At 42.0% G+C, this 27,168-nt stretch overlaps 1 protein-coding gene across 1 annotated transcript in view; it reads right to left on the reverse strand.

Moving 5' to 3' along the window:
* Positions 1 to 2,823: 2,823 nt before the first annotated feature.
* RPIA (ribose 5-phosphate isomerase A) overlaps positions 2,824 to 27,168 on the reverse strand; it is a 46,855-nt gene continuing 22,510 nt past the window's right edge. Inside the window, exons 7-10 of the mRNA XM_089656413.1 lie at positions 24,317 to 24,385; positions 22,788 to 22,929; positions 18,190 to 18,289; positions 2,824 to 7,720 (exon numbers count right to left, since the gene is read on the reverse strand). Coding sequence (XP_089512539.1) covers positions 7,623 to 7,720; positions 18,190 to 18,289; positions 22,788 to 22,929; positions 24,317 to 24,385 — 409 coding nt within the window. The 3' untranslated portion in view covers positions 2,824 to 7,622. The remainder of the gene's footprint in view (positions 7,721 to 18,189; positions 18,290 to 22,787; positions 22,930 to 24,316; positions 24,386 to 27,168) is intronic.

Genomic DNA, 27,168 nt, shown 5'->3' on the forward strand with positions numbered 1-27,168 from the left:
TATGACACAAAAAAGTATAGAAACAAAAAGCCAAATCTGACACATTCCATGCAACACCCCAAAAATGGACTGGACAAAATTATTGGCACCTACTCAAAATTGTAAGAAATAATTGCATTCCAAGTTTGTGATGCTCCTGTAATTTGTAATTCAACTCCCTTGCATCAATGAACAGATCTTAATGTTCCTGTGTCCACTGTGTGCAACATTGTCAAGACGTTTACAGTCCATGACACTGTAGCTAATCTCCCTGGACATGGATAAAAGAGAAAATTGATCAAAGATTGCAACGAAGGATTGCTCGACTAGTGAACAAAAAAGTTTGATCAACTTCCAGACAAATTCAAACTGACCTTCAGGTACAGGGTACAACTAAATCAGCTCGCACTATACTAGAAATCTTGGAGGAACCCTCTGCAAACTGCTAGTTACTCTTTCCAGCAAATATTGCAATTAAAAAATAGGGATTTTTAGGTCATATGTATTGCAATACACGTTTAAGCTGGCCAAAGGCGTCAAAGTAATCCCTCTATGGCCAGTCCTACTCTGCTCTGCCAACACAAATGCTTCTGTGGACACCGTGCCATCCTGGGGCAAACAGACACAAAGTGGGGGAGAGCTACTAGGTTTAGGTCTGGCTACTGACCTACTATAGAACAGGGACTATACAACAGGGACCTACAACAGGGACCTACTATACAAATAGGGATTTTTAGTTTATATGTATTGCAATACATGTTTAAGCTGGCCAAAAGGCGTCAAAGTAATCCCTCTATGGCCAGTCCTACTCTGCCAACACAAATGCTTCTGTGGACACCGTGCCATCCTGGGGCAAACAGACACAAAGTGGGGGAGAGCTACTAGGTTTAGGTCTGGCTACTGACCTACTATACAACAGAAACAAGAAATACCTGTGCTCAAATCCTAATAGCTTGTACATGCATTTATCTATGTAACTAGTAGTGTGCAGAAGGTTCCTCCGGGATTTCTAGTGTTAACATGTGGCTACACCCCTTTAGCACCTGATAGATAAATGCATGTACAAGCTATTGGGATTTGAGCACAGGTATATATTGTTTCAGCTCGCACTATACATTGCCATCTGAATGAAAAGGGACGCTATGGTAGGAGACCCAGGTGGAACCCACTGCTGACATAGAAACATAAAAGCCAGATTTCAGTTTGCCAAAAATTACCAGAGAAAGCCAAAAATCCTTTTGGGAGAATGTGCTGTGGACAAACGAAACAAAATTACAGCTTTTTGGTAAAGCCCATCATTCTACTGTTTTCAGAAAAAGAAACAAGGTCTAAAAAGAAAAGTATACAGCCCCTACAGTCAAACATCGTTGAGGTTCACTGATGTTTTCAAGCTGCTTTGCTGCTTCAGGCACTGGAAGTCTTGACTGTGTGAATGGCATTTTGAAATCTGAAGACTACCAAAGAATTCTGGGGTGCAATGTAGGGCCCAGTGTCAGAAAGTTTGGTTTTCCGTCAGAGGTCATGGGTTTTGCAGCAGGACAATGACCCAAATCACACATCAAAAGAAATGGTTTCAGACAAAGCGCTGGAGAGTACTGAACCGGCCAGCAATGAGTCCAGATCTCAATCTCATACAGCACTTGTGGAAAGATCTCAAAACAGCAGTTGGGAAAAGGAGCCCTTCCAATCTGAGAGACCTGGAGCAGTTGGTGAAAGAAGAGAGCTCCAAAATTCCAGTAGAAAGATGTAAGAAACTCATTGATGGTTACAGGAAGCGATTGATTTCAGTTATTTTTTCCAAGGTGTGTGCTACTAAATATTACATCAAGGGCACCAATAATTTTGTCCAGTCCATTTTTGGGGTTTTGCGTGGAATGTGTCAGATTTGGCTTTTTGTTTCTCCACTGGTTGGTGTCATACCAATACAAAACAAAAATAAACATAAGAATGCCTAAACATTTGTAATTGCAACAATTTTCTGGGTGAAGTGGTACATTATCTGACAGAAATGCAGGGGTGCCAATATTTTTGGCTATGACTGTACATGCCTGACACTTGCTCCATTGGTTGTGTTTTGTATTATGTGGGAATACAACATGATTTTTGTGAAGTCTCGTTGAAAAAGGCACAGTTGGAAATAACCTGAAAGAAAACATTTGTCAGGTTTACAAGGCTTACTCCAATGGGGTTTGCAAGTAAGCATGTTAGTCAGGCTACTCCAGACTACACACTACCTGGCCAGGGTAAAGCTTCTCCTATAGGATATCAAAGATGGCCAATCCAATGGGCAATTTGTTCCATGTTCTGGATTTGTCCTGATAGTGCAGGGGGCACTATGCTGCTACATTGCCTCACAGCCAGCTGTGCCAATTTTGATTTAATAGTCAAGTCAATGATTCACATTGTGTAAAACTGACTATACACTGTAGGATTTCACCTTTTTAGCCCCGAAAGCTGAACAAGAGAACACTTTGGATTTCTCCATCCACGCTGTTTGGAGTGGATGGAGGCATCCAAAGATTTCTCTTGTTAAGTCTGCAGCATGAATGGAGGAATATCCCCTTCTGTCTGTTTTCTGACAACCAGCACCCATGGCTCTCAGAATACACAAACAGAGGCTACATCTGATTTAACCATTGTTTGGACAACAATCTTACTCTGATTTTCAAATTGAGAGAAGTCGGGCGAGAAGGTTCTAACAGAGCCACCAATGGCTTGAATTTTAGCCAGCTCATCAGGAATTTGTCAACATTAATTCCCTGTGTGGTCAGCTCTAGAAATTAACCCGCCAATCGGTAAATGAGTACATGCTCTATAAAAATGAATTCACAAAACACAATTAAATGATTTCAACTTTTTATTCATGTATATATGTTTAATTCAGAAACATCTGGTCTTAAATTGCATTCATAAAAATATATCAGGAAACAAGCAAACATTCTCTAGTGGTCTTGATAATTATTTTTAGACAGAGACTTTGAGGTTTTACAGGAATTCCCAAGTTCCATCAATTCTTTGCCAGGTTGCTTCTGACCTTTCCTTGGAATAATATGGAGAGGTCACACTCTTCTCAGCTCCCACACTTTACCAGAAAGAAAAACTTGCAATTTTATCCATGCAAGTCTAAAATTGCAATAATAGATAGGACTTTTGAGGTAAAAGTCTTATACACAAATACTATAAAAAACAACTGCCTGTGGGGACTTCCACATATCAATAAAACTACAATAAACCTCCACATATTTACAACCCAAATCCCACCAACCAGCTATTTATGTTGTCAGCTTGCTCCAAGTCCATCATAAAAAACATTCATATAGTCAGGTCTTCATGTTGGTTCCATAGTAGGTAGGTATGACTATGCGTTGCACTGCCTATACGAATGCTGCTTACTCAGGAGTACTACAGAGGTCTATCTAAAAGGATCACATTTAAGTTAAATACAATAGTCATTATTCCTGAGCTTTGTCAGAATGTGGCCATACAATCTTCCATGAGTGTGTATAGGGGCAACAGGAATAGAAGGGATCGCAGGATCCTGCTTGTTTCATCTATAAAATTGTAAATATAGCCCACCATCATGGACTATATAAGGTCCTACAGGGACTTTCGAGTCAGGAGCTATATGGGGTGCTTCTGACTGTCACCAGGTTATTACATTGGAATGTTCAGTTTGGAGTAACTGCACACTTGTGGGATCACACAGTATACCAGCAGCTTATGCTATCTTTCAATTCCCACAGAGCTGGCAACTTATTGGCTCCAGTTACGATGAACCACAGCTGTAGCACAAAGCTACTCTTATCAGGCTTAACATGTGGGCTTATGATATACACTAATGTTCCCAAAGAATTTCTTCTTCTAGGCCCTATGAGGAGCCCCTGAGCATTTGGTTAATATTTGAACTCTGCTTCATGGAGTATCTTTAGTGTCCTCTAGGTAAGGCTACTCAAACCAAATGTAGTCAATGTCTATTTATAAGTGGACTATGGTGAAGTTTTGACTACTGAAATGTGAACTGGTTGGCTATATTCACAATTTATTTTTAGGAGGATACAACAGGGTCCTGTGATCCCTTCTCTTCTTGTTGGCCACTGGGGGATTACATGTCCATGTCCTGACACAGCCCAGGAATGAGTACCTATAGTATGCAAGAAAAACGTCTTCTTGGATAAATGGAGAAATATATTTTTTTTCATTTATTACAACCCATCCAACCTCTCTGACAACTTGTATGTGCATTCATTAAAGACTGATTTATAATGCATTGTCATACCAACCTACTGTGGAACCAGCATGAAAACATAACTATGACTTCAATAATAGACTTGGAGCAGTTAAACTGGCAGTATATTATCTGGCCAAGGGGATGTGGGTTCTGAATATATGGAGATCTATTGTATTTTTAACAAAACTTTTTTTTAAATAACATTTACGTAAAATATTAGTACCTCAAAAAGTCCAATCCATTATTGTAACTTTAGACTGTGCCTACATGTATTTGCAGATGTGGTACCAGGATCAGTGCCACCATCTATGTTACAATAGTGACAATTTCATCCATAGCATCATGCACAGTTGAAAATGCTGCTGTGTATTGTTTTGTGAGGCATTCAGCAGTGTATTTCAATGGTGATGGATATATAAAAGTGTATATCAAAAGGTGGTGGAAGGATATAACAGAGTGCAGAACACACCCCACTGATGTCACTTTTTCATAAAAACTTCACTGAGTCACAAACAGCACACAATATGGCCCCGCTTGGGAGCTCCCCATCTCTGAAGTGTTTTACCCAAGTGGGCTTAATCATAGAGAACTCTACAATTAGTCAGGCAGTTCCTAGGCAGAGGACATCTTGAGTACGGTTTGTTCAAAAAAGTTTTTATAAAGTGGTGTCAATGTTCAACCTGTACTCTGTAATATTCTTGGGATCAGAGCGTTGATGTGCACTTTCGCCAGCACCCTAAGCAACTACAGTTGAGAAGAGGCTTGGACTTTAGATTATCCAAATCAAGCATCACTACTCCAAACAATGATTGCCTTTTCTAATGTAGATATCCTTCAATCTCTCACCAGCTTGGGCCCTTTTTGAAGAAACATGTTCATAGCCCACACAGCTCTCCTGTAAAGTATACAACTTTCTCAATATGTACAGTGTATAATAACAGAAGCAAGACCATGAAGATGCAAAGGCTTCCAGTACCGTATATCAAAAGCAGCAATGTAAGAGAGACTGCATCTAAAAAATGAGTTGTAGCACTTACATAAAGCACCAATCCCATCCATTACACCTATATAAGTGATTTTTTCCAATTTTCTTGGACTATAAAGTTTAACCTTGTAGCACTGCAAACTATTAAATCTGCTCTGATCTTTGTTCTGTTTAGGGAGACACCCTTTCCCCCCACTGGGGTTTCCATTAGGTTTCATAAATCAGCAAGGCATTGAGTCCCATTCCAAAATGGATTTCTGCTTGAACTAAAAACATAGTACTAACATATTAACCTGATGCTGCATCTAAGTGCTGCTACTTGAACTTGGCATAAAAAGCTGATGTTTTGGCCACAGGAATGAGTCACATCTTTGGTAATGAACCAGCAAACGTACATGGCACTACAGTAAATTATAAAAACAAACATAATATTACAGTAAACAAAATATATCTTCTGTGTGGCAGCATCAAGCTTTATACAGTAGAAATTATTTGGACGGCAACAAAAATAGCAGAGAGGAAGAATAGCTATTTATGAACTAGCAAAACAACATGTGATCATCCGATTCTCCATGTGGGTTGCACAGCGTACGGTCATCTCTGGTAGATTGTCTATATTTATATGGCATTATTGAGAATTACTACACACTGCCTTTAACCATTTCAACATCCATCGGGGGAAGGCAACTATGGATCCTCACAGGTCATTTGCAGGTTACAGAGGGCTCAACCATGTTTGGGCTTGTGCCATGAATAGCAACCAAATTGGGGCTGAGGTATAAAAAGTGTGCTCTAGGAAATGTTTCTTTTTGCCCATAGCAACCAGGCAAGCTGCCATTTTACTGGTTGGTAAAAGAAACATGGCTGCCAATTGGCCATGTCAGCCATCAGGCTGGTACAGGCAGCAAGAGCTGTCCTTCAACTCAAAGCACACTCCATGACATTTCAAGCCTTTTTCACTGAAAAAAAAAAAAAAAATGTTGTGGTTCACACTGGACATCTTAAGGAAGAATTGCCTGTGTCGCCCAAAGCAGTTACAGCAAGGAAAGAGCAAAAGGAAATATAGATAATGCATGAAAAATGGGCACTTCTAATATTGGGCTTATTTAATAACCTGGGACATAGAATAAAAGGAGAGAGTTATCAATTCTGTTGCCATTCAGATTATACAATAGATTTTCTACAAGGTTACAAATTAAGTAATAAATTCCTCCCTCAGCTGCTCTAAAGTAGAGCTGCAACATCATTAAACTTGATCCTGAACACTTCTTAATTGTGTATTTGTTTAGAGTAGCCATTTTCAACCAAGATTCCATGGAACCCTAGAGTTCCTGAAGGGGTTGCTAGAGGTTCCTTGAACTGAGGCTGCTTGACCTTCAATCTGACAATGAGAATTCCTTGTCCAAGGCCACTTGGCAGATCTTTTTAGCAGTCTATAAGGTTGACCTCCAATGAAAGAGACATTCTTCTGACCCCTAGTGAATTCCTTCTAGTGGAGGTTCTTTTAGATCTGTAAACTACTTTAAGGGTTCCTCTAGGATGAAAAGGTTAAGGAAGGCTGCTTTAGTGTAAAAGATAAAACAGATTCATGCCTTTGCAAATCTGTTGAAGCTGGTTGCCCAGGCTCAGTGGTCACAAATACAGAGAAAGAGCAACAGCACTATAAAAGGAGTACAAGTCTAGTAATTCCCCAACATCAGGTCCTTGAGAAATAAAAGAAGCCAGTAGAAGGGAAGTAAATAATGTTCCCCTTAACCTCAATACTCCCTGTGTACATTTTGTAATAAAATGCTTTTTGAATACAGTTTCTTTTTCAGGGCTTCTATGTGGTCACGCACCAGCGCTTCTCTGTACAGCGGATGGTCTATCAACAGTGGTGAATATTAAGGATCTGTGACATCATCCCAACAGAGTCCACAGGTCCCATGGCTCCCAAGCATTGTTGGGCATGAGAAGAGTTCCCATCCAGCAGCCACAGAGAGAAGTGGGAGCGAGATGGACCATAGGAGGTCATCTGAGTGCATAGATACATTATAAAAAATACATCAATATTCGGGAAGCAATTACAAAAACACAAAAATTCTCCTTTAACTATCCAGTGTGTACCAAAAAAACTGCAATTTCAGTTTTCATTGTACTGACATTTTAAGAAGGTGAACTGCTAATTGTGGTACCGTTCCATGTTATTAAATATGCCCAAAGTTGTTGATCAAACTGAATGGCAGGACTAATAAAACATGGTAAGAAACCACTGAGATCCCTTATATACACAGATATTAAATCAGACATGTACCAGGAAAAAAAAAAAGGCAACAGTGATCTATAAAAATGCAATTCCTTAAAAAAACAAAACACACTGTAATAAAGAAAAAAAAAAATCTGAATTGGCACGGAGAGGATGGGAAGCAACAAGGCACAACTGCACTAGAGCTAATGTACAGGTTTGTCACGGATGGACACAGTACCATCTTCCATGCCAAAGTAGACCCGTTCAGCCATATTGATGAAGAGCCCAGTGTCCACCACACCTATAGAAATATAAAAAAAAAAAAAAAAAAAAAAGATTAAAATACACACACAATTAATAAAGGGGAGCAAGTCACCAATAAGGAATACTTATACATGTATTTGTTCTTTGACTATACAAATCAATATATTTCCAGCGTCAAGGCAAACAGCCATGCAGTTTGAGTTTTTTTAAATGGAAAACTGCAAAGATCGAAATAAAAGGTTCTACTGATGAATGCAAGCAGAGCACAGCAGTAAAAAAAGGCTCAGTTTGCAGACAGGTTTAAGACACTCAAGCACACATTCCCTTACTCCTTAAAGAGACACTATCCTCATTTGGAGCACTGAGAAGGGCCCCACCACTGCTGACCCATTTGTACTTTCCTTACCAGTGCTTCCCCACTTCTTCCCTTTCCTCTGTTGTAGCCAGCACCGAAATCACTGGTGTCAAACACCAAAGGGAGCAGTGACTTCCCTCCCTTGGTCATGTGATAGTGCTTGGGTCTGATTGCTATACCCAAGCACTATCACAGAGGATGTTGGTTGTATGTTCCTTTAAACCTTGAAGCACTGGGTATGGTTTCCAGCTGGGATGGAGTAAGTAATGGTAGGGAAGCTCTGATAAGAGGAGTATAACTGGTTCAAAAAAGCCCCTATGCTTGAATAGACAAGGTGATATTGACTCCTTAGAGCAAATCTGTGCTTTGCAACAGGTCTGCTCTAATCCCCCCTCATCTGCAGCACTGCACTGTATCCTTACCATTCCCTCCCTTGCCTGCTGTTCACTCCAGCACTGTGAAATGACTCAATTAGCCATGCTTCTGGGTATGAACAAAATTGCTGTACTTCTGGGTACGAAGGCAATACCCATACTTTTGGCTTTGGTGGAGCATGTTATAGAGTTTGGCCAATTATGCTGTCACTGGGAGACCAAAGCCTAGTGAGAGTTACCAATCCAGGGACTTGTAGATTGCACAGAGCTTTCCTTACATCCCTGGTGCAGGGAAACACATAGGAAAGTAAGCTTCAGTAAGCCATTGAGCCAAATAAAAGCATTAAAGCATTGAACAAAAAAAAAGAAAGAAAGGAGGTAAATCCTACAGGGTTCTTGGTGACCTTGTGGTGCCCAGCTTTTAGCTAAGGACTTCTACCTTTGGTGACAGCTTGATGTTAAAAACTTCATCCAGGACAAAAACATGGAGTATCATGTTATTATTTTCTCTTCTAAATTTATATGGAATCCAGAAAGCTAGGTATTATAGTAGAATATAGAAAGTCACTAAAAAGTGTGAAATCTGGATAGGTAATGGAAATATGGTTCCCAGCAGACATACAGAAACAATTGAGTACTGACATGATACTTTGTTTATTTGCATTAAATACAATTTTGAGGACAAGCTTTCAGGGTATGTCCTTTTTTTCAAAGTCCAAGAGTACTGCTTGGACCTTGAAGAAGGGGACATACCCCAAACAGCTTGTCCTCAAAATTGTATGTCAGTACTCAATTGTTTCTGTCGCAAGTGCACTAATATGGCTACAATCATCTCAGCAGACATACAAAAATGTTACAGTCTATATTCTACAGCAAATATTTACAAGAGATAAAACTCTGGTATTTCCAATTTTAAGCTGCACTAAATACCTTGCTTCACATTCTAGAAGCTAAACTGCAAATAGCCAAAAAGCAAGTGTTTACGAAGTGGAGAAATATTATAAAGTAGCTCAAATCTCTCAGCAATCATTACTGCACACAACTAAGTACAGTTCCCTTTGCATCCTTTTGGAACTTCTAACTTGTGATGAAATTCACAACTTTACTTTGGCTCCCACAAAACTGAGTGAACACCCTCTCTCATCTCCCTGATGCTCCATAACTTGAAACCGTGGGACTTGACCCAGAATTCTAGGGAATGAATGTCCCTTTTTTTTTTTACTTTAATTCCAATTTTCAGCAGCACCAATTACTGTATCTGAATGTATACGAGTTCGTTTTTGGCTCAGATCACCGCCTGAAAAGTTTAGCATAGTTCTGGATACAAGAAGAGTGTCACATGTAGCCTTTTTGGATCACAGTGGGCCAAAACCTGACAATCTAAAAAACATGCAAACACAAGCACATAGCTACCCTTGGGCTTATTTAAAATTAAGGATTGTGCATCTGGAGCTCATCATTACATGGTCTACTGTGTTCTTGGAGTCCCCCTTTAAGTCAAGCACTGATTCCAATATTGGATTTACTGGCTCCTACATTTTATATTAACATTTGTCCGCCTTAGCCAACTATTCAATAGAGAGAGCATTACTCAATCTGCTTTCTACATACCGGGATGCTTGTTATGATGGGTTTAGTGCTTTCACAACTATTTCCATGAACAGCACATGTTCAGGGGCAATATGTGAATTAGTCAGAGAAACTAAGGCAGTTTCAGTAGTGGGGGAATAGAGAGGATGACCATCTTGGGAGCTGCACCTGCTCTTATGAGACTATCTGTAACCACAGAGCATGGAATGCTGATGTGTCCCAAAAATGTGTATTACGGGTTTTAATTTAGTATGAAGTTTGTAGTAATGTAGTTCAGTTATTATGTGACCCATGCTGAAATCAGCTCACCAAAACTATTGTTCATGGCCTTAAAACAAGAGTATCATTGTCTAAAACCTCTCTCAACCTTTTTACCCTAGAGCAGGGGTGTCAAAGCGGCCCTCCCGCTGTTGCAATACTACAAGTCCCATCATGCCTTTGCCTTTGGGATTCATGCTTGCAACGGTCACTCTTGCAAGGCCTCATGGGACTTGTAGTTTGGCAACAGCTGAAGGGCTGCCAGTTTGACACCCATGCCCTAGAGGAACCAATTAAATAATTTTCAGGTCTTAAGGAACCCTTGCTAAAACCAACTATGTGATGATCAGAATGTCCATCTTACATTGGTATATCAGACAGAATACTACCCCTACTGACAGCTAAAAAAGATCATTGGTGTCATGCTGCTGGTTCATCCAAATAGTGGTGACCCTGAAACTATGCAGGCACCATCAAATGGGAGGTCAATCAGCCAGAGCTCAGGGATTCTCTAGCAACCTCTGGAGGAACCTGGTTGTATTTGACTGGCCTAAAAGCTGGTGGCTCCATGTCAAGAAAAAAAACAGGGAAATCTGCTCTATGAAATTCAGCTGATCATTACATGCGCAGGATTGATTGAGGATTTTTTATAATAACCACAAACATGATGACTACTCCCCAATCTGGCCAAAGTGCCCTTAGGCGCACCAGACATCATACAATTGGATTGTATAACTCCCTTTACAACGAACAACTATGTAGTGCAAGGGCCTGCTGGGTTGGATACAAATGGAGTGAATAGTTTAGGTAGCTCCTCATAATATATTCTTAAAAGGTACAATGAGCCCTGACGGGTGTCTAGGTGAGTAATATCCCACACCCCAAGATTCACAGTATCGTGCCTATGGATATAAGCAGAATCACATAATTTTGGAGCTGCTACTATTAAACTGCTGTAAAAATTAATATAATCTGTGATATAATTATACAAAATGACATATAAAATAACCACAAATAGTGCTACCCTTAAGTAGAATAAATAAATACATAAATCATTAAATCCACCACCATATAAAAGTGCATAAATGTGATAAGACATATATCAAATTAAGGGTCCTCATAGAGTCCATTCAATAAAGTCCATGCGCAAAAAATTGCTTATGAGCCTCAACAAATGGAGCTATGAGGTCTTCCTTCACCAGTGAAAACTTATAATACATAGCTTTGGTAAATCTAAAGTCTATTGTAGGATCAGGTTGTAACGTGTATGGTGAGCCTTAATTTTAGAGTACAATCTAAGCTGCCCATGAACATTACATCCAGCATGCACAGTTTTGGTAAGAAAAAAAATAATCACATTGTGAGTACAAGATAATATGTAGCTGGAGGGTGGTTACACGATTCACAGTGACCACACAACCAAACCTGCCATCTATTAGAACCATCAGACTGGGAGGTCATTGGGTTCCTGGTCTGAATATTAGAAAATGGAGTCTACAAAACCTTATTCAGTTTAACTATTTTGCTGCCAAATCTACTTTTTTTTTTTTTTTTTGTGCACGTGTTAAAAAATGCCAGAAGATTAGTTAAAACCCTAAGCATGGTATTTTCTGAAAGCAAGGCCCCTGGAGAAAAAAAAAAGATTTTATATCACAAAATATTGGTGCAATGGTTTATCAAATGTATACTTTCAGTCAAATATGCACTAAATTTAATGACCCAATTTTTTGGTAAAATATAACAGACGACATTGCATCTAGTAAATAGAATTTCCAACATGTCATGCTTTAAAGTGGTTGCAAGGGATAGTTTTTTATTTCATTAAAATATTAAACATGTTATACCTACCTGCTCTGTGCACTGCACAGAGGGGCCCCGAACCTCCTCTTCTGGGGTTTCCTACCGGCGCATTAGGCTCCTCCTCTTCTGCATGAGCCACCATAGGAAGCCACTTCCTATGGTGACACACCTGCAGGCTCACTTCCGAGGTGGGCTATGAGCATCCATAGACACACACAGCATGGCTCAGCTCTGCCCCCGATCCCTCCTCACAGGATTTGATTGACAGCAGCAGGAGCCAATGGCTGTGAAATGGCAGCAAACGTTGGTACACAAAATGTTTCATAGATGAAACTTTAAAAGCCTATACAGGGCCTTCTACTTACAGCTAGGGCTGAGGAAGCATTATGTGGAACAAACACAAATATTACTGGAGTGCCAAAAAAAAAAAAAAAAAAATATCACACCCCATGTTGGCCAACAGACTAAAATCCTCTCTGAAGCCATTTACCTAATTAGATTGTGCAAAAAGGCTGGTAAACACCCCTCTGACCGACTGAAAATAGTCTCCATTTTTGCAGGCTTCCGTACCACCCTTTACAATCAGTCGTCTTCAATCTCTCTTGGAAAAGGCAGGCAGATTTTTTTTTTTTTTTTTTTTTTTTTAGTGCTGACATTACCCAAACCAAAATCCTCTTGGCCATTAAACTCTTTCTAAGCCTCAAAAGCACCTGGCCTGGACAGATTCATGGATATTTACTATAAAAAAAAAAAATTCCCCTCCTTCCTTACATTTTTCACTGCATTTTTTAAATATTCCAGAATTAGGATCCTGCCTGTCCCCATTCTCCCTCCAAACTTAAATACCCATTTTCCTCACAGGAAATGAAAGCAAGACCTAATGCACCAAAAATCCCCTGAAGCCCGGAGCAAAACCTCTAGGATAGCTAAATGTTCCTTTAACCGCTTTCGGTGTTGCTGGGTGCATGCACAAGTTATAAAAACAGTCCTGTTTTACGAGATGTTTTAAAGGCTGTGATCACAGAAGGTGATGTTTTTCACATCTGGTGGTCCTGCCTGAAACTAATATTCTGGTCTAGAACTCTATTGGTCTTATTCAAAAACCTTGTTCCACAATAAATATTTTAAAGATTCACTGACAGCCACATTCTCCTATGCAGTGTAAGCACATTGTATATATTTTGGTGCAAGCGATGTCCTGGTGCTGCGTACCGCCGCTCATAGACATGAATGGGTGAAGGCGACTGCTACATGTGTAAAGTGGCACGTTACATAGTTAGTCTGGCTAAAGAAAAGTCCATCCAGTTCAAACAAAAAAAAAAAAAAGTTTAAATCCTACACCCACAATTGATCCTGAGCAACAAAACTCAGAAAGCATGATCCAATTTGTTCCTGCAGGGGAGAAAATTCCTTCCTGACCCCCCGAGAGGAAATCGGATATTCCCTGGATCAACTTTACCTATAAATGTTAGTATCCAGTTATATTCTGTGTATCCAAGAAAGAATCCAGGACTTTTTTAAAGCAATCCACTGAGCTGGCCAGAACCAACTCTTGAGGGAGTCTATTCCACATTGTCACAGCTCTCACTGTGAAGAAACCTTTCCGTGTTTGGAGATTAAATTTCTTTTCCTCCAGACGTAAAGAGTGCCCCCTTGTCCTCTGTGATGACCTCAGGGTGAATAACTCTACACCGAGCTCACTATATGAACCACTGATGTATTTATACATGGAGATCATATCCCCCCTTATGTATTATACATGGAGATCATATCCCCCCTTATGTATTATACATGGAGATCATATCCCCCCTTATGCATTATACATGGTGATCATATCCCCCTTATGTATTATACATGCAGATCATATCCCCCCTTATGTATTATACATGGAGATCATATCCCCCCTTATGCATTATACATGGAGATCATATCCCCCTTATGTATTATACATGGAGATCATATCCCCCCTTATGTATTATACATGGAGATCATATCCCCCCTTATGTATTATACATGGAGATCATATCCCTCCTTATGTATTATACATGGAGATCATATCCCCCTTATGTATTATACATGGAGATCATATCCCCCTTATGTATTATACATGGTGATCATATCCCCCTTATGTATTATACATGGTGATCATATCCCCCCTTATGTATTATACATGGTGATCATATCCCCCCTTATGTATTATACATGGAGATCATATCCCCCTTATGTATTATACATGGAGATCATATCCCCCTTATGTATTATACATGGAGATCATATCCCCCTTATGTATTATACATGGTGATCATATCCCCCCTTATGTATTATACATGGTGATCATATCCCCCTTATGTATTATACATGGTGATCATATCCCCCCTTATGTATTATACATGGAGATCATATCCCCCCTTATGTATTATACATGGTGATCATATCCCCCCTTATGTATTATACATGGAGATCATATCCCCCCTTATGTATTATACATGGAGATCATATCCCCCCTTATGTATTATACATGGTGATCATATCCCCCCTTATGTATTATACATGGAGATCATATCCCCCCTTATGTATTATACATGGAGATCATATCCCCCTTATGTATTATACATGGTGATCATATCCCCCCTTATGTATTATACATGGAGATCATATCCCCCCTTATGTATTATACATGGAGATCATATCCTCCCTTATGTATTATACATGGTGATCATATCCCCCCTTATGTATTATACATGGCGATTATATCCCCCTTAATCTCCTCTTCTCAAGAGAGAATAAAAACTCAGTTCCTCTAATCTTTCCTCATTGCACATGTGTACACACTTATTGTCCCGAATGTGGGTAGTGTGCCATGCACCCCTTACTCATTCACATGGGGAGAGGGGGGGGGGCGCCTACTCCGTTTTTGTGGACAGGCCATGAAGATATGGAATGACAAGGAAAGCTGAAGAGTGGACTGTAATGTGCTGTGTATTTTCACAAAAAAAAAAAAAAAAAAAATATATAAAAATCTGCATTTTTTTTCTGCTAGTAAATTACTTTGAACCCCCAAACATTATTTCTGGAATTCATAAAGACTGGTGCAGGCAGATTTTGGGAAAGTGTCTCTCATGCAGTGTAAAAGTGGTAAAGATCGCACCAGATTCATGTACCTGTCTAGAACCTATACTTGAAATTGGCTCTCACTGCGCCACTTTGCAAGTGAGACACTTTCACAAAATCTATCTTTGCCAGTTTTTCTCTGTATGCCTAAAGAGTTGGTCTGAGTTAGCTTGACTTTTACATTTGGAGCGATTAGTGCGACACAATATAAACGGGGCGCATTTTTGAACTACCTGAATTTGATGTACAAATTGCTGTCAGACCCAAATGTGTTACAAATGCTTTATGAATTTGGCTCAATACATAACAAGAGGGATTAAACGCTAGAAAAGTGGCACAGCAGCTTTATGTGACTCCCCCCTATATATACATATATTTTCTGAAACAGAGGCTCTGGAGAATAAAAATGGTGGCAGCTGCAATTTTTTATTTTGCACAATATTTGTGCATCCGCTTATCAAATGCATATTTTCAGGAAAAAATTACACTAAAATGAATTTTAGTGCACAAAAACACAGTAGAATACCCAATATTTTGGTAAAATATAAAAGATGTTGCAAGAAGTTAGATACCAAACATGCCAAGCCTTAAAATTGCACTGGTCTCTGAAATGGCCAAAAACTAAGATACCTAAATATTTTCACAGGCGATGCTTTAAAAGGTTATCAGTTTAGAGTTAAAGTGTTACTAAACCCACAACAGTACAATCAATCAATCAGTCTGTATATGCAGTAAAGCATGCTTGCTACACTCACTGTGGGACCTAAGGGGTTAATCCTCTGCATTGTGTAAAAACTTGGGGTGATCCTGACTTCTCTGATCCTCCCCTTCTGCCAGTGTCCCCCTCTTATCTACTAATAAAACGTATTGTGTGGAGTCACTCTGCACATGCTCAGTTTGGTGTGTATTGCTAGACAGGGGGTTTTTTTTCTTGGGAGAGTGCATGTGATCAGCACAGGGCTAATCAGCACTGTCCAGACAGAGGTAAGGGATTCTGCATCCTCCTAGAGCAAAATAAAAACTCTTCCTACAAGCTTTAACGTGTGCTCTGCTGGACACTGATAGAAGTCACAAAACTGCTCTAACTGCTGATGAGAAAAGGTGTTTAGTAGTTTATATTTACTAAAATATTTGCATTTCCATGTTCTGTGTACTGTGAGAGACCGGATATAGTGAATGCGGGGTCCGGGGAGACCGGATATAGTGAATGCGGGGTCCGGGGAGACCGGATATAGTGAATGCGGGGTCCGGGGAGACCGGATATAGTGAATGCGGGGTCCGGGGAGACCGGATATAGTGAATGCGGGGTCCGGGGACACCGGATATAGTGAATGCGGGGTCCGGGGACACCGGATATAGTGAATGCGGGGTCCGGGGACACCGGATATAGTGAATGCGGGGTCCGGGGACACCGGATATAGTGAATGCGGGGTCCGGGGACACCGGATATAGTGAATGCGGGGTCCGGGGACACCGGATATAGTGAATGCGGGGTCCGGGGACACCGGATATAGTGAATGCGGGGTCCGGGGACACCGGATATAGTGAATGCGGGGTCCGGAGAGACCGGATATAGTGAATGCGGGGTCCGTGGAGACCGGATATAGTGAATGCGGGGTCCGGGGAGACCGGATATAGTGAATGCGGGGTCCGGGGAGACCGGATATAGTGAATGCGGGGTCCGGGGAGACCGGATATAGTGAATGCGGGGTCCGGGGAGACCGGATATAGTGAATGCGGGGTCCGGGGAGACCGGATATAGTGAATGCGGGGTCCGGGGAGACCGGATATAGTGAATGCGGGGTCCGGGGAGACCGGATATAGTGAATGCGGGGTCCGGGGAGACCGGATATAGTGAATGCGGGGTCCGGGGAGACCGGATATAGTGAATGCGGGGTCCGGGGAGACCGGATATAGTGAATGCGGGGTCCGGGGAGACCGGATATAGTGAATGCGGGGTCCGGGGAGACCGGATATAGTGAATGCGGGGTCCGGGGAGACCGGATATAGTGAATGCGGGGTCCGGGGAGACCGGATATAGTGAATGCGGGGTCCGGGGAGACCGGATATAGTGAATGCGGGGTCCGGGGAGACCGGATATAGTGAATGCGGGGTCCGGGGAGACCGGATATAGTGAATGCGGGGTCCGGGGAGACCGGATATAGTGAATGCGGGGTCCGGGGAGACCGGATATAGTGAATGCGGGGTCCGGGGAGACCGGATATAGTGAATGCGGGGTCCGGGGAGACCGGATATAGTGAATGCGGGGTCCGGGGAGACCGGATATAGTGAATGCGGGGTCCGGGGAGACCGGATATAGTGAATGCGGGGTCCGGGGAGACCGGATATAGTGAATGCGGGGTCCGGGGAGACCGGATATAGTGAATGCGGGGTCCGGGGAGACCGGATATAGTGAATGCGGGGTCCGGGGAGACCGGATATAGTGAATGCGGGGTCCGGGGAGACCGGATATAGTGAATGCAGGGTCCGGGGAGACCGGATATAGTGAATGCAGGGTCCGGGGAGACCAGATATAGTGAATGCAGGGTCCTGGATATAGTGAATGCAGGGTCCTGGATATAGTGAATGCAGGGTCCGGGGAGACCAGATATAGTGAATGCAGGGTCCTGGATATAGTATCACTTTAACAATGAATTGTGGCCCTAAAATTATTGCTGACTTTGACTTGTGAGGCACAATCACTGTTTACATGCACAGGACCCATATAAACAGAAAAATAAACCATGTGATGTGCTGAAACACGAACTTCACTAGCAGTATACTTGTTCCAGGACAGAACTGAAGGAAAGTTTCATGGAATTCAATTTTTCCAGAAAGACCAGCACTGGCCACCTGTAACATTTCTCTAGCTATATGTGTACCTAAAGATGCCTTTTATGTGATGAGCTTCAGACATTTAGAAAAGCGGCTTCAAGCTACACCCTACAATCTGAGTAATGACAGTACGATGCTGCCATCCACAGGATATTGGAGATATTACAAGTTCTGATACCTTACCGGGAATCATTTTGATGGCTGTATTAACTGTATTCCAATCCTGAACTTGATCAAACTTCCAGTCTAGAAGAAAATTCCCATTGTCTGTAACCACAGGTCCCTGAATCATTGGGAACAGAATATAACAAATCAGTGAAAATCTAGAAGGGATAGAAAGAGCTGTAACTATGGATTTATTTAGTGCCTATATAATACACAACTCCTTAGGCCTCATGCACACTGCTGCTCCTGAACTGACATTTTTGGAGCTTTTGGTGTGTTTTTTGCCCAAGTCCCTAAACTCAATAAAAGCCTACGGGGGAGATTTACTAAAACTGGTGCACACAGAATCTGGTGCAGCTGTGCACAGTAGCCAATCAGCTTCCAGGTTTTATGGTCAAATCTTAACTGAACAAGCAGAAGTTAGAAGCAGATTGGTCACTAAGCACAGCTGCACCAGTTTTAGTAAATCTCCCCCTCGAGTTTAGTGGCAGTAAAATGCTCCTTTACTGAAGGCAGAAGAAATGCATTCAAGATGAGTATTTTGGCAGAAAAATGCCAAACACAGGAAAAAACACATGTAAACGCCTCTAAAACACCCACATTAATACTTGGCATGTACCTGGAGACAGGCAGTTATTCTAGGAGAGCATGTGTCGTCCAGGCCGCGTGAGCCTACTCTGTCAATCCAGCGTGGTCCACTCTGTCAATCTAGCATTGGCCCGCTCTGTCATCCAGTGTAAGTCACACTGGATGACATAGAGCGGGCTCTCGCTAGATTGACAGAGCGGGGTCACCATAGGTGAGTACAGGGGGTGTGCTTGGGTTCACCCCCATCTCTGCAACCATCTGTGCCATGGGACTGGCAAGGACTGCCTTTTAGTTTCTCCACCGGCTGCTCTGTCCCTCTAATGCCGGAACACAGCGTTCTGAGGTTTGCAGACTCAGAGTCAGCCATGCAGTATCTTCCTGTGCAGCGGGCTGAGGAGGTGGTGGCTGTACTCTCTCTCCTACGCATGCACAGGTGGCTCCTCACCGCACTCTGCCCGCCCACTGGCCGTCCTCACCGCACTCTGCCCGCCCACTGGCCGTCCTCACCGCACACTGCCCACTTACTGGTCATCCTCACCATACACCGCTCATTGACTGGCCCCAGGCACCGACAACCCACTGTACACCACTGGCCCAGGCTATATCCACTACACTAATTGCATTTGCAAATATTAAGAATACAATAGGTACTTTTTTCAAAAAACTTAGTGACAAAATTTTACAAAGATCACAAGGGAGGCTACATTTCATTTAACAAATTAAATGAAAGTGTGTGTGTGACCTCTGCACTTGCAATCCTGAAACAGATTTGTAAAGGTCTACTCAGATCTACTAATAACAATGGTCACGGACCACTCGAATTTGGACAGATTACTGATCAATCAGCTGAAATTCAAGGATGTAGACCCTGTGAATATCACCCGGGTCAACAAATTCAAATTAAAAAAAAATCAGCTGAGCTGGCTGAAAAATTTTCAGCCAATCAGTGACAGCGTCCTATCAGATTCAATCCTTGTTCCAAGGCACCAGCACCATTTCTACTCAAACACAATGAAGACCCCCTCCATTCATGAAGTTAGATGAGAAAATAAAGTGACTTGTTTCTCTGTTTCTAGGAGGCTGAACAGCCAACATTTGAGCCATCTGCACCGCTTTGGACAGATTTTTGATCATAGATAAAATAAAATGATCACTCTAAAACACACACGATTAGGAAGTGGCCAGGGACAAGCCTCTAAGAATACAGGTACAGAAATGTTAAGGGTAAGATAATTGGATGGAAAATGATGATTGCCTGCAATTGTAGCCATCAATGCAGCAAGTACAACTAAAACTACAAAAACTGGAGCAAAAGCACCATCTACAGGCCATTATTGGGAAGTGCGTTTCATTTTTAGGTGTATTAGAGTTATGCACACTTTTGTCTGTTTTTAGTTATTAAAAGTAGGAGGAGTTTTAGTAATCCATTTTATTTACATTATGTATTGTTGCGGCTTATCAGGGAAAGTGGTTTAAAAAAAAAAAAAAAAAAAAAAAAAAAAGGGATCACACAGGGTGTCCCATTTTACCAAACAGACAAACCTGTAGAGAGGAAATGTAGGGCCACCTTTTACAATAAAAATAAACAAACAAAAAAAAAAATACAAATGCACATAATATAGTATATTTTAAAGGGAAAAACAGCATTTGTTTTTGCAAATTAGGCTGTTTTCACACTGATCCATTTTTCTCATGTTTTTGCAGTAAAAAAAAAAAAAAAGCGGAAAAAAAAAATGCATGACCATGAAATCCTATGAAAAACTCTACACAATGATCAGTTGCAGGTCCGTGTTTTGTAAAATCCTGCTTGCTGCATGTTTGTTTTGCTTTTTTTTTTACTGCACTAAACAAAAAGCACCCCTGCCCCCAATGAAATGAATGGTAAAAAAACATCAAAAATGCACCCACGGTTGCGTTTTTGTGTGAGCTTGAATCACATGTCCTTTTTTTCACTGGAAATGCAGATAAAAATGCATATGAGGTTCTCCCACATTTTGCACCGGAGCAGTGTGAAAGCAGCCTCAGCCTGCAATGCATTGTAACTGCGATCAGTGGATGGAATGTCAGACTCTTCCTCCAGCTCTATGTCTGTACTGAGGAATTATCAATGGACTGAGTGTGTAATGATCACCACACTCGTGTTCCATGGTGCCAGACAGAACTTGTCTCCGGGGAAGAAGAACCCTCACATGCCGCCACAGGTTTAGGGGTGCTAGGGGTGGGGAGGGGGCATTTGCACCATGTTAAACTCTAAATAGGTATGTAACATGGTGCAAATGGTGGAGTTAGTCTTTAAGACACAGTTTTAAAATGTAATCTTTGTAGTTTTTCTTTCAAGCAATTTATGGGGAAATAAGCTATTCCAATATGGCAATTACGGTTAACAGTCTCCTGTAATGTGCTCCCCTATACAGCAGTCCTTTAATCTCCAAAAAACCCAGACTGCCCTGTACCCCAATTACCAGCAACTCTCACTAACCCCATCCTCTTCCACTGCTTTCTTACTTACAAATATATCAAATCTGTGCTGTATGTACTAAACACATAAGGTGTGGGCACCAATGTTATAAAGTTTGAGATTTTGAGGGACAGTAAAGGCCTCATTCACATTGGCATGCCATAGCATTCACCTGTGCAAAAGGGGTTGTCTTCACCCGCATGGGATTCATAAGTCTTTCGTGCAGACCTGTGCTAGCAGCCTGGTCAAATCAATAGCAGACGACCAGCTGCAAAGACCTGCATAGATCTGCACACAGATCCCAGAGAGTACATCCATGCAGGTCAGATGAATAGAGCAGAATACAGTCTGGGTCTTGATTTCTGCATCAGACCCCCATGGATGTACACTCCGGGATCAGTGTGCAGATTTTCGCAGATCTGTGCAGTTAACCGTCAGCCATTGATTTGACCAGGCTGCCTGCACAGGTCTGTATAGAACACATGTGCATCTAACGTGGGTAAAGACGACCCCTTTTGCACATGTGTACAGGTTGGTATGCCCTAGAGGCCTAAATGCCGGTTTAGAAATCTCTTAAAACAGAGTTAAAAAGTGTTACTAAACCTCAGACCCTGCATTCACTGTATCCGGTCTGCCCGGACCCCGCATTCACTGTATCCGGTCTGCCCGGACCCCGCATTCACTGTATCCGGTCTGCCCGGACCCCGCATTCACTGTATCCGGTCTGCCCGGACCCCGCATTCACTGTATCCGGTCTGCCCGGACCCCGCATTCACTGTATCCGGTCTGCCCGGACCCCGCATTCACTGTATCCGGTCTGCCCGGACCCCGCATTCACTGTATCCGGTCTGCCCGGACCCCGCATTCACTGTATCCGGTCTCCCCGGACCCCGCATTCACTGTATCCGGTCTCCCCGGACCCCGCATTCACTGTATCCGGTCTCCCCGGACCCCGCATTCACTGTATCCGGTCTCCCCGGACCCCGCATTCACTGTATCCGGTCTCCCCGGACCCCGCATTCACTGTATCCGGTCTCCCACAGTACACAGAACATGGAAATGCAGTTAGTAATTATATAAACTGCTAAATACCTTTTCTCATCAGCAGTGTATATAGCAGTCTTGTGACTTCTATCAGTGTCCAGCAGAGCACTGGTTAGAGCTTGTAGGAGGAGTTTTCATTCTCCTCTGACTGTCCTATGAGGCTGCAGGGCCCTGACCCTCTGTCTGGACAGTGCTGATTGGCCCTGTGCTAACATACACTCTCCCAAGAAAAAAAAAAAAACCTCTCAAGCAATACACACAAAACTGAGCATGTGCAGAGAGACTCCTAGAGCTCTGTACGATCAGCAGATGGATTGGGGACAGCAGAATAAAAAGGGGAGGATCAGAGAAGTCAGGATTAAACATCCTTTTGACACAATACGGAGGATTTACCCCTTAGGTTCCACAGGGAGAACAACAAGCATGCTTTACTGCATATACTGACTGATTTTACTGTTGTGGGTTTAGGAACACTTAATTAAGAGACCCATAATGTATTATGTCTAGAATATTTATTATTACTTACAGCCTTACTAACAGCCATCCTCAACTCCACCACACCACCGAACTGCTGCTGGATTGCTTTGCTCACTGGAACGTAAGCCATAGGAAGAACTTCTATGGGAATACCTTTCTTCCACTGATCTCCAAAATTCTTTGAGTCTTTCCTGTTTAAATAGAAGCGCAAAAAAAAAAAAAAAAAAAAATTATATTATATATATATAAAAACCAAAAACACAATGGCAAGCAGGGTTCAAAACAGGGGCGGACTGACAACTCATGGGGCCCCCGGGCAATAGGGAATCATGGGGCCCCTGTGTCCTTGCCCACACCCAAAAAAAACCTATGAAAGGTACCAGGGACATCTCATGGGGCCCCCTTCTGACCCCAGGTCCTTGGGCAGTGCCCGAGTTCCCAAATGGTCAGTCCGCCCCTGGTTCAAAAGCAACCAAATGTACGCCTTCATTTTGTATTCAATCTGCACAATCTCAATCTGTTCCCAAGCTCTGGAGCAAATGCACAGTCTATTTGGCTTTGGTAAATCCACCCCATTTTGTGTACACACACACTAGATTATATATTAAAATCTACATAAAAAAATAAAACCAAACACATGCTATATCATATAAAAAAATGTTTTATATACAGTTGTGCTCGAAGGTTTGCATACCCTGGCAGAAATTGTGAAATTTTGGCATTGATATTGAAAATATGACTGATCGTGCCAAAAAATGCTCTTACATTGAAGAATGATGATCATATGAAGCCATTTATTATCACATAGTTGTTTGGCTCATTTTTAAATCATAACAGAAATCCCCCAAATGGCCCGGATCAAAAGTTTCCATCCCCTGGAATGTTTGGCCTTGGTACAGACACACAAGGTGAAAAACACAAGTTAAAATGCCAATTAGAGGTTAATGTCCCACATCTGTGGCTTTTTAAATTGCAATTAGTCTAAGTGTATAAATAGTCAATGCGTTTGTTAGCTCTTACGTGGAAGAACGTACTAGGCTAGATACTGAGCCATGGGGATCAGAAAAGAACTGTCAAAAGTCATGCGTAACAAGGTAATGGAACTTTATAACGATGGAAAAGGACATAAAAAGATGTCCAAAGCCTTGAATATGCCAATCAGTACTGTTAAATCACCTATGAAGAAATGGAAAGTTCGGGGATCTCTTGATACTAAGCCAAGGTCAGGTAGACCAAGAAAGATTGCAGCCATAACTGACAGAAGAATTGTCTGGGATTCAAAGAAAAACCCACAGGCAACCTCAAAAGAAATACAGGCTACTCTGGAAAAAGACAGTGTGGTTGTTTTTAAGAATATGCAAACTTTTGAGCACAACTGTACATAAAAAATATTTTACACACGCTATAATTATATATAAAATAGGTGAACAACACACACACACAAACACGTTTCCTTAGATTTTGCACTGGGATATCTTTATAGGAAACCCGTAGTGATAATGCAATCCAAGCATCAAACATGTCTCTGGTCCCATTCAGTCAGACTGCAAGATATAAATAAAATATGGGATACCGTACCTATAATCTGCGATAACAATGAAGGACTTTGCACAACCAGCGACTATTTTTTCTTGTGCCAAACATCCCCTAAAAGTTAACAAGCAAAAAGTAAAATCCATTAGGAGCAGCAATCTGTTGTGGCTGATATGGGAAAATAGAAGTTCAATCTGATTTTTGGTTTTTAAACTACAAGCAGATTATTATCACCTGATTCTGTGCTGTGCAACCTCCCTCTTGTTCACCGACGTAGATAGATTAAAAAAAAAAAAAAAAAAAAAAAAAAAACGGCTGATTTTCGGATCATTAGTGCAGTAATCGGTCAGCCGCTTTTCGTGATTTTTGACATTTTAGATTATCGGTCCTGCTGGAAAATAATCAGCCAAATTTGTCGTTCTGCCAATTTTTGCGGCAATGATGGACAATTTTGCCGATCTTTTTCCGATATTTAAAAATGCGCATGAGCAGTGACATGAAAGAAGAAGGAAAAGAAAAGGGAAAAAAATAGAATATGAAAAGAAGAAATAGAATTATGAAGAAGTAGAAGAAAAAAAAAAAAAAAAAAAATTTCAGTCCGATATTATATTTGACATTTAAAAGTATAGCAACATTGTATCTATTTGTATCCAAATAGAAACATCTGTATCCAAAATGGATACAAATAGATACAATGTTGCAACTTTTTCTTCTTCTGCATATTCTATTTCTTCTTTTTATTCGTATTCTATTTCTTCTTCTTCATATTCTATTTCTTCTTCTTCATATTCTATTTCTTCTTCTTCTGCATATATTCTATATAATAGCCGTCCATAGACGGGACGAAAATCAGTCGACTTTTTTTTTTTACAAATAGTGGTAATGTCGGCTGATTGAACGACCAATTTTTCGTTTTTCAAAAAAAAAAAAAAAGTCCGGTTTTCTCCCCGTCTATGGCCTGCATAACAACCACTGTCTGCAGCTGTCAAAATACAATGGCCCTGCAGGGGATTCATCCATCTGTGCTGTAAAGCATAGATGGAGGAATCTGATTGGTTTTCAGAATGAGGTTATTGTTCAGGGCCAGAGAACGCAGCAGTCTTTTTTTTTTTATTATTATTTATTTTATTTTATTTTTTTTTTAACAGGCTCAGATACCAGGTCATTCTTCGACAAGGATACTGGCAAATGGCTTTGGCTTGGTTTCCACTGTCTACCTAGAAGAGGATGTGCCAATGCACAGGCATGTTCGATCGTCGTCACCTTTATGCCTTGCTCACTCGACCATCTTGTAGAAAACCTTTTGGCGAGCTTTGTTGAATCCTTTAGATTTTACAGGAGTGCCGATTGTCACTACTAGCTAACTACTTGTTGAAAGCCTTCTGAAGCCTTCTACCAGGTTATCTAAACTATATTTACATTCTTGCAGCCAGATTGGAACAACACCTACTTTATACTTGATATATTTTTATAAGTTCCCATTCACATAGCAGGGCTTAACAAAAGATTTTTAAAATTGCTACTGATCTTTTTACTAGCTTAAACATCCTACAACGTGCTTAGCTTTCCTCATATACGCATTGTAAGGCAGCGGAGGGGGATTTTTGTGTACCATAATTAACCCCATCTGTACTGACCTGGCAGTTCTCATTCTCAGTAGTAAACTAGATGTGCACCTGTCCTATTAAAAGAGGAACTTCCCCTCCCCCCAGCCTGTAATTGAGTTATAGGGGGGGTGTTTGGGGGGGGGTGGAGTAACCACCACTTCCACCTTCCGCAATCCTTCCCTTGCCCCACCCCCTCCTAGGACACATCACATGTTCCAGGGGGATGCAGGACCATTCATAAAGTCCTGTGCATGCAAACTGGAGAGCCGGTTGTTATTCTTCAGGAAGCCATAGCTAGCTCCTGTATCCAAGTCAGCAATGCTGGGGACCCGCAGAGGTAAGAAGAACTGGCAGCAGAAAGTATATCTGCCACAGGGAAAAATTAAGAGGGTAGACAGGGAAGTCAGTTTGTTGCTGGGAAATCAGCTGGTGTCAGTCTTAGGCCTGTTAACATCCTTTATTCCAGTGGTACAGTGGGCAGAGGGCAGGCACTGGGAAGTCCCTGATTCCAGTGCTACAGTGGGCAGGGACTGGGAAGTCCCTGATTCCAGTGCTACAGTGGGCAGGGACTGGGAAGTCCCCGATTCCAGTGCTACAGTGGGCAGGGACTGGGAAGTCCCCGATTCCAGTGCTACAGTGGGCAGGGACTGGGAAGTCCCCGATTCCAGTGCTACAGTGGGCAGGGACTGGGAAGTCCCCGATTCCAGTGCTACAGTGGGCAGGGACTGGGAAGTCCCCGATTCCAGTGGTACACTGGGCAGGGACTGCGAAGTACCTGATTCCAGTGGTACATTGGGCAGGGACTGCGAAGTACCCGATTCCAGTGGTACAGTGGGCAGGGGGCAGGCACTGCAAAGTACCCGATTCCAGTGGTGCAGTGGGCAGGTACTGCGAAGTACCTGATTCCAGTGGTACATTGGGCAGGTACTGCGAAGTACCTGATTCCAGTGGTGCAGTGGGTAGGTACTGCGAAGTACCTGATTCCAGTGGTGCAGTGGGCAGGAGGAAGGCACTGCGGAGTACCTGATTCCAGTGGTACAGTGGGCAGGCATTGTGAAGTACCTGATTCCAGTGGTACAGTGGGCAGGCATTGTGAAGTACCTGATTCCAGTGGTACAGTGGGCAGGCACTGCAAAAGTACTTGTTTCCAGTGGTATAGTGGACAGGGGGCAGGCACTGCGAAGTACCTGATTCCAGTGGTACAGTGGGCAGGGGACAGGCACTGCGAAGTACCTGATTCCAGTGGTACAGTGGGCAGGGGACAGGCACTGCGAAGTACCTGATTACAGT

The sequence above is a fragment of the Staurois parvus genome, unplaced genomic scaffold, assembly GCF_062004578.1.
Source record: "Staurois parvus isolate SC_StPar_1 unplaced genomic scaffold, SC_StPar_1.0 ptg000903l, whole genome shotgun sequence".
In the NCBI taxonomy this organism is placed as follows: Eukaryota; Metazoa; Chordata; class Amphibia; order Anura; family Ranidae; genus Staurois; species Staurois parvus.